Source organism: Callospermophilus lateralis, chromosome 2 (genome assembly GCF_048772815.1).
Source record: "Callospermophilus lateralis isolate mCalLat2 chromosome 2, mCalLat2.hap1, whole genome shotgun sequence".
Classification (NCBI taxonomy): Eukaryota; Metazoa; Chordata; class Mammalia; order Rodentia; family Sciuridae; genus Callospermophilus; species Callospermophilus lateralis.
The window spans coordinates 146,277,067-146,294,042 of record NC_135306.1 but is presented as its reverse complement, the minus strand read 5'-3'; the positions used below and the strand labels follow the sequence as shown (position 1 = coordinate 146,294,042).

At 45.0% G+C, this 16,976-nt stretch overlaps 1 protein-coding gene across 1 annotated transcript; it reads left to right on the top strand.

The window, feature by feature from the left end:
• The first annotated feature begins 13,388 nt into the window (after positions 1-13,388).
• Thrsp (thyroid hormone responsive) lies at positions 13,389-16,337 on the top strand. The gene is made up of 2 exons (XM_076846590.1): positions 13,389-13,917; positions 15,689-16,337. The coding sequence occupies exon 1, from the start codon at positions 13,449-13,451 to the stop codon at positions 13,896-13,898; it is 450 nt and encodes a 149-aa protein (XP_076702705.1). The 5' UTR covers positions 13,389-13,448; the 3' UTR covers positions 13,899-13,917; positions 15,689-16,337.
• Positions 16,338-16,976: the final 639 nt, after the last annotated feature.

Here is a 16,976-nt window from a genome sequence, read left to right as displayed (position 1 = left end):
CAGAGAGCTTGCCTCGCACACATGAGGCCCTAGGTTCAATTCTCAGCACCACATAAAAATAAATGAACAGAATAAAGATATTGTGTCTATCTACAACTTAAAAATTAAAAAAAAAACCCTAAAAATATATTTTTTAAAAAAAGAGCATAGCTCTATAAAATGAGCCCACTGGGCTGGGGTTGTGGCTCAGTGGTAGAGTACTTGCGTCACATGCATGGGGCACTGGGTTTGATCCTCAGCATCACATAAATAAATAAAATAAAGGTATTGTGTCCATCTACAACTAAACATTAAAAATAAATAAATACAATAAAGTTCAGTTGACAACTAAAAATATCTTTTTTAAAAAATGAGCCCACTCTGTTAACCCACACTAACACACACATGCTGTCTTTGCCAAAAAGCCTTCTGCCTGGAGCCCCCCCTGGCCTAGGCAGGGGCAAAGGTCAGGTAGTCAGTGTAGGTGATGAATGATGGGAGTTGAGAGAGGATGATGACTGGTCATCACTGGTTATCAAAGAGAGAAAAATGGGTTCTTAACCTCCACAAAGGCTCATGCTCCTGGGCACTCTGCGTTGCAAACAGCCTCCACATCCCTGCTCTTGGGCACAGACCTGGAGAGGAGAAGGCAGTAACTAAAAGGGGAGTGCTGGGGCCTATAAAAGAATAAGACACACCCCCTCCCGCAGACGCTCAATTCTGGGGTCCCTTCTCTTTGGAGAAGTTTGTCACTGTCCCTTTCTTAAATAAAACTGACTTTCCACACTAGTCTTAGCATTTTTCAGGTCTTTAATCTTCAATATCAGGGAAACAAGGACCCATTCTGAAGTTCCTCTTCATAAGACAATAGTCTTTTCCTTCATGACACTTTTTGTTGTTGTTGTTTTGTTTTGTTTTTCATTCCTTGTTTTTTGGTACTGAGATTTAACCCAGGGGCACTTTACCACTGAGCCACATCCCCAGCCCTTTTTTATGTTTTCATTTTGAGATAGGGTCTCACTAAGTTGCTTAGGGCCTCACTAAATTGCTAAGGCTGGCTTTGAATTTGTGATCCTCCTGCCTCAGCCTCCTGAGTCACTGGGGTTACAGGTGTGAGCCCTGGCGCCTGGCTATGACACATGTTTTTATTTAATGTCTGTCCCAAGGTCCATTACTGCAGCTGGGCTCCATATCTGTTTTGTTTAGTGCTTGCTTCTCCTTGCTTAATATAGTTGCTTACTACATATCAGGCCTCGAATAAATATTTGCTAAGTGAAAAAAATGGCAAAGGAAAGGAACAAATGTCTTATTAAATGTCTGCCCAACATCAGATATTTTAGAAGGTTTATCTTATTTCTTCCTTTTTGCAATGATTCTATGTGGTATATTGTTGTCCCATTTTGGTGATAAGGAAACTGAGGCCAGAGAGAGAATGTAACTTTCCCAGAGTTACTAAGCCCTGAGCCAGAGTTCAAATGCTAGTCCTGTATCCCCACAGCTATGCTCATCCCTCTGTCCCTCACTCATAGGGTAAGAGGAGGAGGCACTAATCAGTGGACTCAGGTGAATCATTCCTGGACAAACAGAAATTTAGGTAGCAAATAGTGTCTGCTGCAGTATCTCCCCTGTGACCAGCCACTCCCAGATCCTCCTGGCACCAATGCTCCCAGCCCCTCCAGGAAGCCATCCTCTTCCCTGTTTGCCCTCAGGTGCAAGGCCCAGCTCCACCTGGTCTGAGACCTAAGAACACAGTGTTTCCTACCTCTCTCCAGGGCTGCCCATGGCTAAAAACCTGCTCTACAAGCTCTCTGGGGCGGACCTTGAACACTTGGCACTGTATATGGTGCATGCTAGCCAGTTCACTAACTTCTGGTAATAAGGAGGGTCAACTGGGCACCATGGGGCATGCCCGTAACCCCAACTACCCTGGAGATTGAAGCAGGGGGATATCACAAACTGTAGGCCAGCCTGAACAATCTAGTGAAACTCTGTTTCAAAGTAAAGTTAGGAAAAAAAAAAAATGGCAGAGAGCTGGGTGTGGGGGTCTTCCTGCTGATCTTCCAGGCCTACACTATACATCAGCCCAGGCTGATACCTGGCAGGATCTTTTTTTCCCTTCCCCCTTGGCTCTGAGACCCTGTCCCCTGCCCTCTCTAAAATCATTGCCTTTCAAATGGAAGCTTCTGGGATGCTGAGCAGTGTTTTGTTGCTGTTTGTTTTGTTTTGTTTTATGGCACTGGGGATAGAATCCAGGGCCTAGGCACATGTTAGGTAAGCTCTCCATCACTGAGCTTCATCCCCAGATCAATGTTCTTTTTCTTGAGCTGGGGGCTGGTTACACAGGTGTGCTTTGTAAAAATTACTTGGGTACATTTCTCTACATATAAGTTATACTTCAAAAAAAGACTGGTTAAAAAAAATTGTTGTCACCCACTCCTGCCTCAGGGTTGCCCACCAGACCAGTGGGAACCATCTTTCTACCATCCTCTCTTCCTGCTCCTCCAAACAGACCCACAGGCCTTTCTCATCTAAGAGTTTCTGATTGAATCATGACTAGCAAACACAGGACGGCAAAGTAACCAACTTGGGCAGTGCCCCAAATCCTGGACTCCCAAAGTCCTCAAGCACTCTCTTCCTCCCTCCCTCAGAGCCATCTCTTGATGCCCCTAAGGCCTCTCTTGGGCCCAGTCTGAGTTAGAGCTTCTTAGATATCCTCTTCCCACCACCCACTCTCTTTTTTTAGGACATGATGACAGCATCTAGCCTGCAAGGCCAATTTTCAGGTGCCTAACACCAGGTGGAAAGTAGTTATTGTTTCCCAACTGGCCACTGTCATTCAGAAGAGCACCTCCCTTGCCTGGATTTGTGTCAACTAGTCCTCCTGGTTCCTGGAGAGCAATAAACTATATTTCTTTCAGCCCCTCATTTCTTGTCTCCCAGCCTAAGTGCAGGCTGCAGCTGATTACCCCATAACCTTTTCTCACAACCCTAGGAGAGGAGGAATCCTTCACAGGGGTGGGGAATTAGTAGCAGACCCTCCCAGTGGCCAAATACAGCAGGAATGCTAAACTGGGCTCCTGAGGTAACTAAGGCCAATGCCAGGTCCTTAAACAAAAAGAAATTCTTAGAAACCTATCCATATTCACAGAGGATGAGGGATAGAAGCTCAGGGGGGCCCAGCTGCAGGAGTCTGACCAGGATCACTCTGTGGAACTGGATAGCTACTGCTGCTGTGGTTAAGGACAGGCTCTTGGCCATACCAGGACCTGAAGAAGAACCATTCAATCACCTGGGCTTCTGTAGTGGGATTAGGGATCAGGAATAGACCCTTGCCAAAGACTTTAACAGAAATTTCCCCAAAAGGGAGAGTAGGGTAAGGAGAGGCCAGAGTCTGAACTTTATTTATTTATTTAAAAAAATATCTTTATTTTATTTTTATGTGGTGCTGAGGATCGAACCCAGTACCTCACACATGCCAGGCAAGTGTGCTATTACTTGAGCCATGTCTCCAGCCCAGAGTCTGAACTTTAAATGGCCAAAAGCAATTGTCTCTTACCATAGGGTGAAATTGAATCAAACTTTGATATGATCTTCAACAAGGGCATAGGTTGGTGCCACTCGTTATATACTTATCCACTCATGAAATTTGAATCATACTATTTTTACAAGATTCATCTATACATGTATATACTTATTATTCTCCCCATCTAATTTCTTGAGGATTTCCTTCATATTATGAACTCTTCTGTACCTTTTTTTTTTTTTTTTTTCTTTTGGTGCCAGGGATTGAACCTAGGGGTACTTAGCAACGGAGCCACATCCTCAGTCCCTTTTCGAGATAGGATATGGCTAAATTGCTTAGGCTGGCTTTGAATTGTGGTCCTCCTGCCTCAGGTTCCCCAGTGGCTGGGATTATAGGCATGGGCCTGACCCTTTTGTTTTGTTTTTGAGATGAGATCTTGCCATGTTGCTCTGGCTGGTCTTGAACTCCTGGGCTCCAGCGATCCTCCTGCTTCAGCCTTCAGAGTAGCTGGGACCCTACGTCTGGCTCTGCATATCTTTTTTTCCTTTTCATTTTGGGGATTGAACACAGGGCCTCAAGCACATTAGGCAAGGCTCTAACACTCAGCTATACTTCCAGGCCTTCTTCAAAAGTTCTGTTTATTTTCAGGGATTTCAAAGATGGAAGCTTTGAAACGTTTATTCTATTTTCTGGCATTGATTAAAACCTCTTTTTCTACCAATTTGACTTCCAATATTTCCGGGCAGTGAGCTGTTGTAGCTCCGGTGGCCCCCAGCCCCTCCCCCAGCCCAGGGGGTGGGGTGGGGTAAAAGAGCCTCTGGGTACCGCCAAAGCCTATCAAAACGCTCCGGAAGGAACATGCCAGCACTGGGAATCTGTCCCACAGAAAGGGTTCTGAGGTCCTTGGACTTCGGCCCTGACTTTTCCCGCACCGGGTGGGAGAGCCCGAAACCCCGAGGAAGGGGCAGGAGGAGCCCAGGAGCTAGGCAGTAAGAGGTGGCGCAGGTCGGTACCGAGGGAATTCTGCTGGAACACTGGCCGGCACCAGAATTATTCCAGAGTTGGAATTACCTGAGAGATGACTCTCAGAAAACCTATGGGACCTAAAAGTTCCCGTAGCAAAGACGGAGTCTACAGAATCGGTTCGAAAAGCACAGTAGCGGGGGTGTGTGGGGGAATCAGCTCAGTGCTTTTTCCTAAATCAAGCCCTTTTAATAAACCAGCTCGAAACACTGATGCCGTCTACTTGGTGAGAGGTATCTTGGAAAGATGAGAGTATTTTTCTCCTACCACCACCAGCCACCAGGTTTCACCGGCTAAGGAGGCAAACGATTCTGAGGCTGGAAACCCGCGTTTCCCGCTGATCGCTCTGTCGATCTGCTCCTGCCCGACAGCGCCCTCTGCTGGCCGGAGCCGTAGGGGGAGGCGCTAGGCCTCGTGGGCTGGAAGAGGTTCAGCCCTTCCTGGAGTCTGCAGAGGCCAACCCTTGCAACTGGGATAAGAGCCTGTTCTACAGTGGGAGGGAGGCTATGTGGTCAGAAAGGTCAGCCATGGCAGGTGAGGGTAGACATCTAGGGGTGAGTTAGGAAGAGGGGGAGGGAAGATTTGAAAGTTTCTGTGGAGTATGGGGAAAAGTGCGTCGTACTGGAGAATTATCAGTATATACCCATGTTATTTTGCGCTTTTTAGCTTTTGTTCAGGCTGGTATTTCTGCCTGGAAAACATTTCCCAGTCCGGTGTGGTTTATTGGTTTAGTTGTCTGTCCTCCCACATCAGTCTCCCACATCTGAGTTTCTTGGGGGTCTGGGCTATGCTTGGGAATAACTCCCATGACCAGCCCAGAGCTTAGCATAGAGCAGAGTTCAGGTTAGTTTGAGGTATGATAGAGGGAATGAGAAAGAGGTAGAAAGGAGATGTAGTAGAAGGGCAAGGAAATAGATTTTTACCCAGAAGTGCTGTATAACTTTCCAGGTCTGTCACCCCAAAATTCCTGGGAAATCTGTTAATCTGAGTATTATTATTAACCTCCCCCCCACTCCAATAAATTAGGCAAAGAGACATACAACAGTTTAAGAAACTTATATAATTTAGGGGACTTTCTAAAGCTATCTGTTGATCAGATGATGAAGACTGTGTCAGCCTAAGGATCCAGATATTGACCAGACAACCAGAAACTGCCTTGGGATAACCAATGTGATATAATTCCTTCATACCTGCCCATACCCAGCCCTTACCAAGTTTCCTTTAAAAGAAGAGCAGGAAACCACCAAAACACCTCTCTCACTCTCTAGATGGCCCACATTCTTCCTTGCATGTGTATTCCTTGCTTTACCCTCACAGGTGTCTCCCTCTTGAGAATGCCCATATTCTCCCCTAAATGTGACTCTACTTTCCTAAGGAAATCTCTGTCTGTGCCTCTGCTGAAAGTCTTTTCTTCTCATTTTCCCAGAATCCTGCTGGTTCTGGGTTGAATTTCCCCTTCTCTCTGGGAACAACTCAGACCCTTCTTTGGAGCCATCTCTTCCCCCTTGACAAGTTGATTTGCCAGTAGGGACTAAGGCCAGAAGGGGTAATGAGGTAAGGATAAGGCTTTGGACTTTTATTCTTGACTGGTGGTTTTTTGTTGTACTTTAAGTCTATTTGTGTGTGTGTATGTGTGTGTGTGTGTGTGTGCATGCTGTTGTTGTTTGTGTTTGTTTTTTTCAGTACTGAGGACTGAACTCAGGGCCTTAGACATACCAGGTAAGCACTCTACTACTGAGCTACACCCCCAGTCCTTTTTATTTTGTTTTGAGACACAGTCTTGCTAAATTGTCCGGGCTGGCCTCAAACTTGTAATCCTCCTGCCTCCCAAGTAGTTGGGATTATAGATATGTGCCACTGTGCCTGGCTCTCTGGTTCTATTGAAGAGACCTAAGGACTAATGCAAGATGGCCAAAGGATACAGCTATAGTTTCTTCATCTTGCTTCAGCCAAATCAGTTTCTTCCTATATTGCAAGATTGATTGGGAAGGGAAGAATCATGGAGAATCTCTGTAAATTCCTGGCTGGAAAGGGGAAAAAAGGCCCTAAAGGACAGCTAAGGGTGGTTTGAGGGATGAGTTTGGAAGAATTGTGTCCATTGGTTGAGTTTTGTATACACACTCATGGATCTTAACTGGAATCTCCTTTGTCCCTAGCAAAACCTCTTCCCAGGACTTGTCCAGAGTGAATTCTGGCTGGGGTCTAAGCCTGGCGGGGGTGGGGGAGTGGGGGTGGTGGGGTCCTCAGTCTTGTAGGCAGACCAAGAGCTCTCCTGACTGATGGTGACTTATGGAGTGTCTCTGTCAGGGACTGTCCATGGTGAAAGGATGATTTGAGCTCCTTGGGGTCTGGGATGACATTGACAGCTTCCTCACAGAGACCCTCTGTGACCAGTGCTTCCCAGGAGCTCAGCAAAGGTGTGTCAAATGAAAAAAATGAAGGAAGGAATGAAGACATACCCGGACACATGGAAGGAAGAGAGACTTCCACATTTTCTTTCATTCATCCTTTGGGTCAGCAAGCATGGAAATAGTCCTGAGCTCCTGAAGTGCTGGGCAGAAAGAAAAGCCAAGACCTGATTCTTGACTACCAAGGGCTCCCAGGTAGGGGAGGGCAGACATGTATTTGGTCAGTGACAAATCTTGTCTAGTCACAGAATTTTAAAATTCATAGGCTTATAGTAAGTGATATATCCAGCAGTGACATCCTCCCAGGTGAGGAAACAAAGCATGGCTAGAGGTGGATTTAGGCTCTCAGTTTCTTCTTCAGTGAATTATAGGAGCTGGGCTCACCACAGAGTCTTGTAGCTATGACTATTTTGATGTTTGTGATTGATTTGGGAGCATTTTGTGAACATACAGCCCCTTTCTCCTACTCAGCCAGCCTAGAAGCTGGCCCTGGGAGCTAATTGCATCAGCTGGAGGAAGAACTGTCTTTTCTCAGAACTGGGGGAGGGGAATGACAGAGAGGAAGTTGGGAGTGGGGCTGGATGGGAAGATTTGCCAGCTTCCTGGGTCCACTCTGGTCAGCAGAATTTGTAGTAGATTCTCTGAACAGCCAGAGATCCATATTCCCAAGTAAGCAGAAAAAAAAACATGGGCCTCATGGGGTGAACTGTCTCTAGAGAAAGGGGCCCTTCTATTCTCTCTAAAATGCCTCTTCCATAGTTGGTCATTTGGTTCTTTTTTTTTTTTTCTTTGTTCTAATCAGTTATGCATGACAGCAGAATGCTCTTCAATTCATTGTACACAAATGAAGCACAATTTTTTACTTCTCTGGTTGTACAAGAAGTAGGGTCACACCCTTTGTGCAATCATACATGTACCTAGGATAATGATGTCTGGGTCATTGGCTCTTGGTGCCTCCAAATCCTCCATTCAGAGGAGTTGTGTTTTCAATGTGAAGGATTCTTCTTTTATTTTGGTACTGGTGGTTGAACCAGGGACACTCCACCACTGAACTGTATCCCCAGCCCTTTTTATTTTTATTTTATTCCCTAAATTGCCCTGGCTGACTTTGAACTTGGTCTCTGGGATAAAAGGAGTGTGCCTAAACTGGGCGCATTGGTATATGCCTGTACTCCCAGTGGCTTGGGAGGCTGAGTCAGGAGGATTGAAAGTTCAAAGCTAGCCTCAGCAAAAGTCAAGTACTAAGCAGCTAAGTGAGACCCTGTCTCTAAATACAAAATAGGGCTGGGGATGTGGCTCAGTGGTTGAGTGCCCCTGAATTCAATTCTGGTCGTTGCAACCAGCATGGCCAACCTAGCAGGTTCCAGCAAAGGTCGATGGAAAATTAGGACAAGAAAGACTCACATATGCAGATATTGAAGATAAGAGCTTGGATTGGGTGGAGCACTGCTATCTAATGGAGAAGCAGGTCTAAAGACGCCAGCAATCTTTATTATATATTTATCTCGTTAATCAGATTAAAGACTATGCAAGCATTATTCTTTGTATTCCTGAAAGTTACAAAGTTAGCAACATTAAGCAGCTTATTCCCCAGTTGCCTTCTACAGTTACAATGTGCTATGTTAGGAGCTTTGTGTAGCTTTCAAGAAAGTCCATTGTTTAAATGGGGTCTTAGCACAGTGTTATGTGCAGGCTGAGGAGCAGCAGAGCTGGTGAAACATTGTGGTTGTCTGCCAAGAGAGTTTCTTTATTCCCAGGAGCTGTGTACCTGAGATCAAGGTAGAGACTGATAAGACCCTAGCACAGAGCCTTCTCATGGAGGACATTGCCATAGCAACTAGTCATCCTGCACCTTTTTACAGAAATTTTCCCAGGTACCAGGCATGCCACAGCCATGAAGTCATCAGGGAACCCATTTCAGATACTACTCTCCCATTCACTGTCACCGCTCTACACATCTGGTATCCCCCCTACCCCCCAAAAAAGGAGTGTGCAATGCACCTAGCAAGATTCTTTATGTAGTTCAACTCCTCTGCTTTCCAGGTAGGAGATTGAGGCTGAATGTCTTACTTAAGGTCATGCAGTGAGTCAGTTGTCCCTTTAGGAATCCTTTGTGATGGATAGCACTTGCCATTCCTTCTGCCTGCAGGACAAATCTTCTTGAAGCCAAGAATGTTAAGGTCTCAGCACAGTTGTTTCTTCTTTCCTGGCCATTTAAGAACCATGTTTGGGGGTGCTGGGGTTGTGGCTCAGTGCTTGCCTCACATGTGCGAAGCACTGGGTTCAATTCTCAGCACCGCATATAAATAAACGAATAAAATAAAGGTCCGTCAATACTAAAAAATATTTAAAAAAAAAAAAGAAAAAAAATAACCATGTTTGGGGGTGCTGGGGTTGTGGCTCAGCAGTAGAGCGCTCGCCTCACACGCACGTGCGAGACCATGAGTTCAATCCTCAGCACCACATAAAAATAAATAAGTGAAATAAAGGTATTGTGTCCAACTACAACTAAAAAATAAATATTTAAAAAAAAATAAAGAACCATGTTTGGAGTTAGGCATTCCCAGGCTGCGATGTGGTAGGCCCTGGGCTGAGCTTAAGAATATGTATTTCTGGTGAGCCCTGGGATAATTAGATGCTGCTGGTCTTTGACTAGCAAGTCTTGTTACCTTGTTTTGTTTTCTCCAAAGGGTATGTCACAATGTAATGCTAATCACATTTATCTGTGCATATGCTCATGATGGTTCTCTCCCAAATAGATAAAAACTGGGGATGGGGTCTTAGCACAGTGGTAGAGCACTAGCATGTGTGAGGTACTGGGTTCAATTCTCAGTACCATATATAACCATATATAAATTTAAAAAAATAAAGTCCATGAAAACTAAATTTTATATATATATATATATATATATATATATATATATATATATATATATATATTTTCAAGTAAGTAAATAAATAAATAAATAAACTGCCCCAAGTGCCTGGACCTCATCTGCCCTCATGTCCTGTTAAATCCCAGGCCCAGAGTGCTGCACATAGTAGGCTCTCAATACATGGGCTTCCCTGTGTGAAAAGCAGGAGGTTGGAGCAGACTGTATTAGCTGAGTGGTGTGGGGGGGAGGGGGCATATTATGACTACAAAGCCTCTCACTTCTTGACTCCATATATTCCCTGGCTAGGACTGGAGTGACAATGTGAAGGAAAATAGCCTGAGGATCCAGGTGTGGTGGCACAAGCCTGTAAACCTAGCAACTTGGGCAGCTGAAGCAGGAGGATTGCATGTTCAAGGCCAGCCTGGGTAAATTAACAAAACTCTGTCTCAAAAAATAAGTGAATAAATAAAAAGGGATTGGGATATCACTCAGTGGTACTGGATTCCTTCTCAGTATCCCCTCCCCCAAATAGCCTGGGGAACTGGAGATTTCCAGAGCACTTGTCTAACATGCATGACCCCTGGTTCCCTCCGACCTTAGCATCACACAAGCACATTAAAAAAAAAAAAAAAAAAAAAAAAAAAAAAATCCTGGAGCCCATAGACATCAGGTGATGTGTTTGTATACAACATTTTCAAACTGAAAAGCTTGTCTCTACCTTGGTCTGTGTCCATTCTGTAGCCACCTGGCCTCAAGGCCAGCCAGGGTTACTTGGGGTCTGGCAACCCCAGATATCACCTGATTATCTTATCCTTGCATGACATTCATACATTATTCCTGGCTTGGACTTTGAGGACTTTGACTCCAGTCTATCTGGGCCAGTTTAGTTTGCCCAGCTTGGGGCACTCAGGGCGAGGCCATAGACAGCTCTGCAGAGGCCATGCCAGGAGGCACCTTACTCAGCCTCAGTTTCCTTCAGGAGTGGTGGGAGGAAAGACTTGGGAAATCCAATGAAGCTTGAGGTCTAGTCCAGCTTTTGCTGCTTCCTTCCCCCATCTTTGCTGGGATTTTCCACCTGTGATGGCCCTGCTGGACCGGATGCGGCATCTTTGAGAGGAGGAAATATACTATAACCTCTGAAACACATTTCCTGCTTTCTTTCTCTTCCCACACCTAGAACCTCCCTGAGTCCAGCCTGTCCCTTTAGCACTCCATGTCTGTCTTCTACCCTGACACATGACTGGCAACATTTTAACTAAGTCCTTCTGTCTTCTAGGGAGACCTAGAGGCAGTCTCAGTCTTTAGCCTGCTGGCCAGGGGACCCTGGTCAGCCAGACCCTCCCTCATTCCTTCCCAGGCCTCCTTGTGTTCTACACTTATTCATACAGAGGCCATTTAGTTGCCTAATTGCTAAGTCACTCTCTCCCTTTCCACTTGATTTACTCATTCATTTCTCTAGTTCAAGCTCAGGAACATGTCTGGAAATAGAATGGCCTCAGATGGGATTAAAATGCGCACATAGGCAGAATAACAGTGAGATATACTAGCCATGTGCTTGGGAGGAGTCTAAAAATCTGAAGTGGAGAGACCTTAACAAAGTTCAGCCCTCTCAGTTTTATACATGGGGCAAGGGAGGCCTAGGGGTAATCCAGGTCATTGGGCAAAAGAATCAGGAGGCAGCTGCTAGGCCACTCCTGGCAAGCCCTCATGCCAACTTCAGCATGCCCTGACCACGAGCAGAACACCATGTTTCCAGTTCTTAGTTTGTAACCCTGGGGCTGGGTGAAAAATGTAAGAACTAACACAGGGAGTAATGCCCTTAGGGACTGGACCTAAATTCAGAAGGAGTTACAAAACCAGGGCAGCAAAGGCCTCCCCTTCAGAGATTTCCAAACCTTTCAGTTGATTGTGTGGAGCCTGGCTGTATCCCAAGAGGCCTGTGGGTAGCTCCAGAACCCAGTGACACTGTCCAGCCTTATGAAAAATGTCTATACCCATTGCTTAGCAGCCCTAGAGATTTGTATACAAGAGAAGCCCCATTTCTATTTTTCCTTCCTTTTTTTTTTCCCTTCTCCTAATACCAAGGACTGAACCCAGGGGTTCTCTACCACCGAGTTACATCCCCAGCCTTTTTAATTTTGAGACAGGGTCTCACTGAGTTGCCATGATGGGCCTTGAATTTGTGATCCTCCTGCCTTATCTTCCCAAATAACTGGGATTGTAGGCATGTTCTACCTTGCCCAGCCCAGAAGTCCTATTTTCTTTTTTTTAAATATTTTTTTAGTTGTTGATGGACCTTTATTTTATTTATGTGTATGTGGTGGGTGCTGAGAATAGAACCCAGGGCCTCATGCATGCTAGGCAAGCACTCTACCACTGAGCCACAACTCCATTTCCAGAAGTCCTGTTTTCTTGAGGAGAAAATATTTGAAAAAATTTTTCCTCAGTCAAGGAAAAAACAATGTTAGAAGACTAGAAGTGAATTCATCAAAGGCTTACTAAGAGATATTTTTTGTTTTTTGTTTTTATGGTACTGGGGATTTAACTCAGGGATGCTCTACTCAGATCTTTTTTTTTTTTTAATATTTTTTTTAGGTGTAGTTGGACACAATATCTTTGTTTATTTTTATGTGGTGCTGAGGATCAAACCCAGTGCCTCACATGTGCGAGGCGGGCACTCTACCACTGAGCTACACCCCAGCCCAGATCTCACCAAGTTGCCCAGGCTGGCCTTGACTTTCTATCCTCTTGCTTCAGCCTCCCAAATTGCTGGGATTATCAGCATGAGCCACCATGCCCAGCTTTAGGTAGTCAAATTCTTTTTGGGGGGAGGAAGTAAGGGGGTGTGACTGATGATCAAACCTAGGCCCTCACATGTTAGGCAAATACTATACTACTGACCTACATCCCTAGCCCTTAAAATTAATTTTTAGAATTAATTAACTTGGAAAAATTGCTGTTTTCTGCTCACAGTTTAGGAAACAATTTTATGCAAATTCTTTACCCTGCTGACTGATTGAGGTAACACAAGGCTAATGCATCTTATTAAGAGTTTTGTTCCTAGTCAAGTTCATGGTGGAAAAGCACCCTCTATAAGGAAGATTGTCGGGGACATGAGCATGGCCAACATCCAGACCCCTTCTTTCTAGACTTCTGGCCCCCGCTTCAGTGCTCTTTGCCCCACACCAAACTATTTCATTTCATGACACTCTTCCCGTGTTCATTTCACAGTTACTCTGGGTTGAAGAAGTAAGCTTTGTGCTTTCAGAGGGTAGCAAAGACTCAGTTTGACCTCAGGTGATCTGAAAGGATTACTGACTTTCCTGCGGTCAAGTGCGTCTGTTGCCAAAGGGAAAAGCTTTGCTTTAACTAGTTCTGCAAGCTGCCAGTGGAAGAGCTGGGCTCTTACTGAGGCAGTCTTGTAGAACTGAAATGACAAGCAAAAGGCTGGCGGGTCTGTCCCTGGGCAGTGGATCACCTGATACAGACCTTGGGACCCAAACCCTGGGATTGGCTTAAAACAGGGCTGTGTTGACCCAATGACTGGGCCTTGGCTTCCTGTCAATCTGCGGTCAGAACCAGAGCCTAGAAATAGTGCTGGGGCAGTCTTCCCAACTCATTGTGTAAAAGCAGGCAACCATGCCGGTACTAACCAAGCGCTACCCTAAAAACTGCCTGTTGGCCGTTGTGGACCGGTACTTGGCTGTGGTGTGCAACATGGAGCAGGTGGTGATGATCCCCAGCCTTCTGAGGGATGTGCAACTGGGTGGACATGGCGGCCAGGCCCAGATGGGGGCCCCTGATCTCTACACCTACTTCACCATGCTCAAGACCATCCGGATGGATGTGGAACATGGGCTCCTGCCGAGGGAGGAGTGGCAGGCCAAGGTGGCCGGCCGCAAAGCGGATGAGGCTGGAAAGGAAGCTGCCGAGACAGAGGAGGCCAAGGAAGAGGTCTCCGGGGAGCTGGACCTGGAAACCCAGTTCCATGTGCACTTCTCCAGCCTCCATCGTATCCTTACTCACCTGACTGTGAAAGCTCAGGAAGTGACAAGAAAATACCAGGAAATGACGGGACAGGTCCTGTAGGCCTCCGACTCTAGGGAAGGTAATGGTGGCTATGCTAAAGGGTCCGGGTCCATGGAGGGATATTCCCGGGGAAGAGGGAGTGGTGGTGCAATCTAACAAGAGAGGAGCAGGTTGGCTCTCAGACAGAGTCACCACACATCAGGTGGCCATTGGAATCACCTGGGGAAGGCTCAAGACTGGGCTCACCTTCCTAGTCTTCTGACTCAGTATTGATGAGTAATGGCAGTGAACTATTATGGAGACAAGAAAAAAGTGGCCTGTGATGCATAACTCATGGGCACAAATGTGTCTGTGTGCATTTATTGGTAAGTATGTGAATGCTTATACCTGTATGAATGTTCTCGTTGTCAACTTCTTTAAGTATGTGATTAAAGCTAGGCACATGGCACATGCCTGCAATCCCAGTGATTCAGAAGGCTGAGGCAGGAGGATCCCAAGTTTGAAGCCAGCCTTGGCAACTTGTGAGACCCTATTTCAATATAAAAAAAATAAGATAAAAGCAAGACTGACCTCAGCTTTGAGCTGAGTGCTCTTTCCATGATACCTACTCTCTCCCACTCTGTAATGATGGAGAATAGACATGCCCTCCCTACCCACAAAGTCTATAGAGAATTCTTTCCAGGTACTTTCCCAGCTGTTTTCGTTTCTCCATCTCAAACCCAAACGGTCAACTTCAATGCTGCTTTTCTCTCTCCTTGAGATTTTCTTGGCTGCCTTCCAGAGTTTCTTCTTGAATTAAATTGAACTGGATCAACAGCCAGGGGGCCTCAGAAGAGCTGAGCTCTGGGTTCATGTCCTGCTTCTACCACTGAGCTGAGACCTTGAGAAAGCCACTTCACTTCTTTGTGTTTCAGTTTCTTCACTGCATCATGATAGTAATAAAAAATAACAACTGGCATTTGAGTACTACTTAAATCACTTGTATATTAACTGTCTAATAAATTATCATTACTTTGAAAAATAGTTTTAGTTGTAGATGAACACAATACTTTTATTTATTTTATGCGGTGCTGAGGATTGAACCCAGTGCCTCAAATGTGCTAGGCAAGTGCTCCACCACTGAGCTACAATCCCAGCCCTGTATTCTTGTTCTTTTCTCTACATTGATGGATTTTCTGTGCTCCTTAGGGCGTAGATTGCAGAAGAGAATTGGAGATGGAAGACCTGGTAGAAATCCAACTTCTTTTTTTTTTTTTTTTTGGTACTGGGGATTGAACTCAGGGACACTTGGCCTCTGAGTCACATCCCCAGCACTGTTTTGTATTTTATTTAGAGATGGGTTTCACAGAGTTGCTTAGCACATCGCTTTTGCTGATGAACTCGTGAGCCTCCTGCCTCAGTCTCTTGAGCCATAGGGATTAAAGGTGTGAGCCACCACACCCAGTAAAATCCAACTTCTTGACCAAACAAATAGTCATAAAGGCCACAGCAGCTATTCTATACTACAGTATTTCAACATACCTTAACCTCATTTTTATTCATGGTCAAAGTATGGTTTGGCAGATATTGAAAAATCTGGGCTCTTTTCTTGGCTCTGCCATTTTCTTTTGTAATATCCTAGAGAACCTATTTGACCTTTCTGCATCTCAGTTTCCACTAAATGTAGAGGAAAAACCAGATGAGTGATCCCAGCTGAGAATCTGGTTCTTCTTCACAGCTGAAGTGTTGCCAGTTTTCCAGCAGCAGTGACAAAACTTATTCCCCTTGCTCTTCCTATTTTAATAGGTATATCACAGTGCCTTGTTGAATTTAGACTCATTTGGTTCTTTAAAATTTTCTGCACTCCACAGATCACTTTACATGAGAGAATGCAGACTGTGATGAGGACTTGCAGCAGTGTGTCAGCCCTGATTCCAGAAACACCTGGACCTGCAGCTGAAGTGAAGGCAACTTGTGTCTCTGGGATGCTTCCCTACCTCCCTCTGAGCATCAATTTGTGACCTCCAGTCCTTGGCTCACCTTTAGGATGTGTTGCTATTCACAACTCCATTTAATCCTCTTACCAGCTCAGGGTGGTGGCCAGTGGTTCATGAGGGAGTAGACAAAGTTAGTCTAGTATGTCACAGAAGAGCAGAGGTGTTAGCCTATGACCAAAGTTCACTTCCCTCCTCTTGGCAGTCATCCACCCTGTGACCTCAGGCATTATTCACCCACTGGAGCCTAAGTAACCTCATGTATAAAATGAGGACAACTTACCTCACAAAGTTACAAAAATGAAACGAGATGAATCAAAAGAACTTGGTATATGAGAAATTATCAGATTGTAATAGACTGATTTTTCTCCCACCTTCCCCTATGTATTTGCTTTAGTCCTTAACTGAGGTAGCAGGAGTCCCTCGGGATGAGTACCTCACTGTTACGCCTGCCAACCACTGATGAGGCTGAGCAAGAACTATAAACCTATTTATTGCAGTAGCAATAAAGAAAAAATACCTTGTATTTGTACATCTCTTTATTATTTCAAAAGCACTTTCTCCAATGTCTTACTTTTTACAAGCGATACTCAAGTAAATAGAATAACTTTATTTTTCCCAGAAAACTTCTGCTTTGAAATCATGTATACAATTTTACAAATGTTCCCCAAACTACCGATTATAAGATTTCAGCTTTTTGGACAAGCTTTTTAGAATTTTTTTGGGGGGCCGGGGTGGTGGTGGTACTGGGAACTTTAAAACCCAGGGGCACTTTACAACTTTTATTTATTTTTAAAAATTTTTTTTTGTTGTCAATGGACCTTATTTATTTATATGCAGTGCTGAGAATCAAACCAGTGCCTCACACATGTGAGGCAAATGCTCTACTACTAGCTATAACCCCAGACCCCTTTTTATTTTTTGAGACAGGGTTTCGCTAAATTGTGGAGGCTTAGAATTTGTGATCCTTCTGCCTCAGTCTCAAAGTTGCTGGGATTACAGGTGTGCTCCACTGTGCCTGGCAAACATTTGGATTTGACTATAAAGAACCACCTCCTTCCAGGAAGGTGCTTTTACTTCTGACTGTGTCAAGCTCCACTGTAGACTGTGCTAGCTGAGCTCACTTTGTCCAGGATGATTCACCTAAGAGCACACTCCTGTGCAG

Bases quoted from the DNA above. Each gene is read 5' to 3' on its own strand.
- Thrsp (XM_076846590.1), top strand. From the start codon at position 13,449: ATGCCGGTACTAACCAAGCGCTACCCTAAAAACTGCCTGTTGGCCGTT.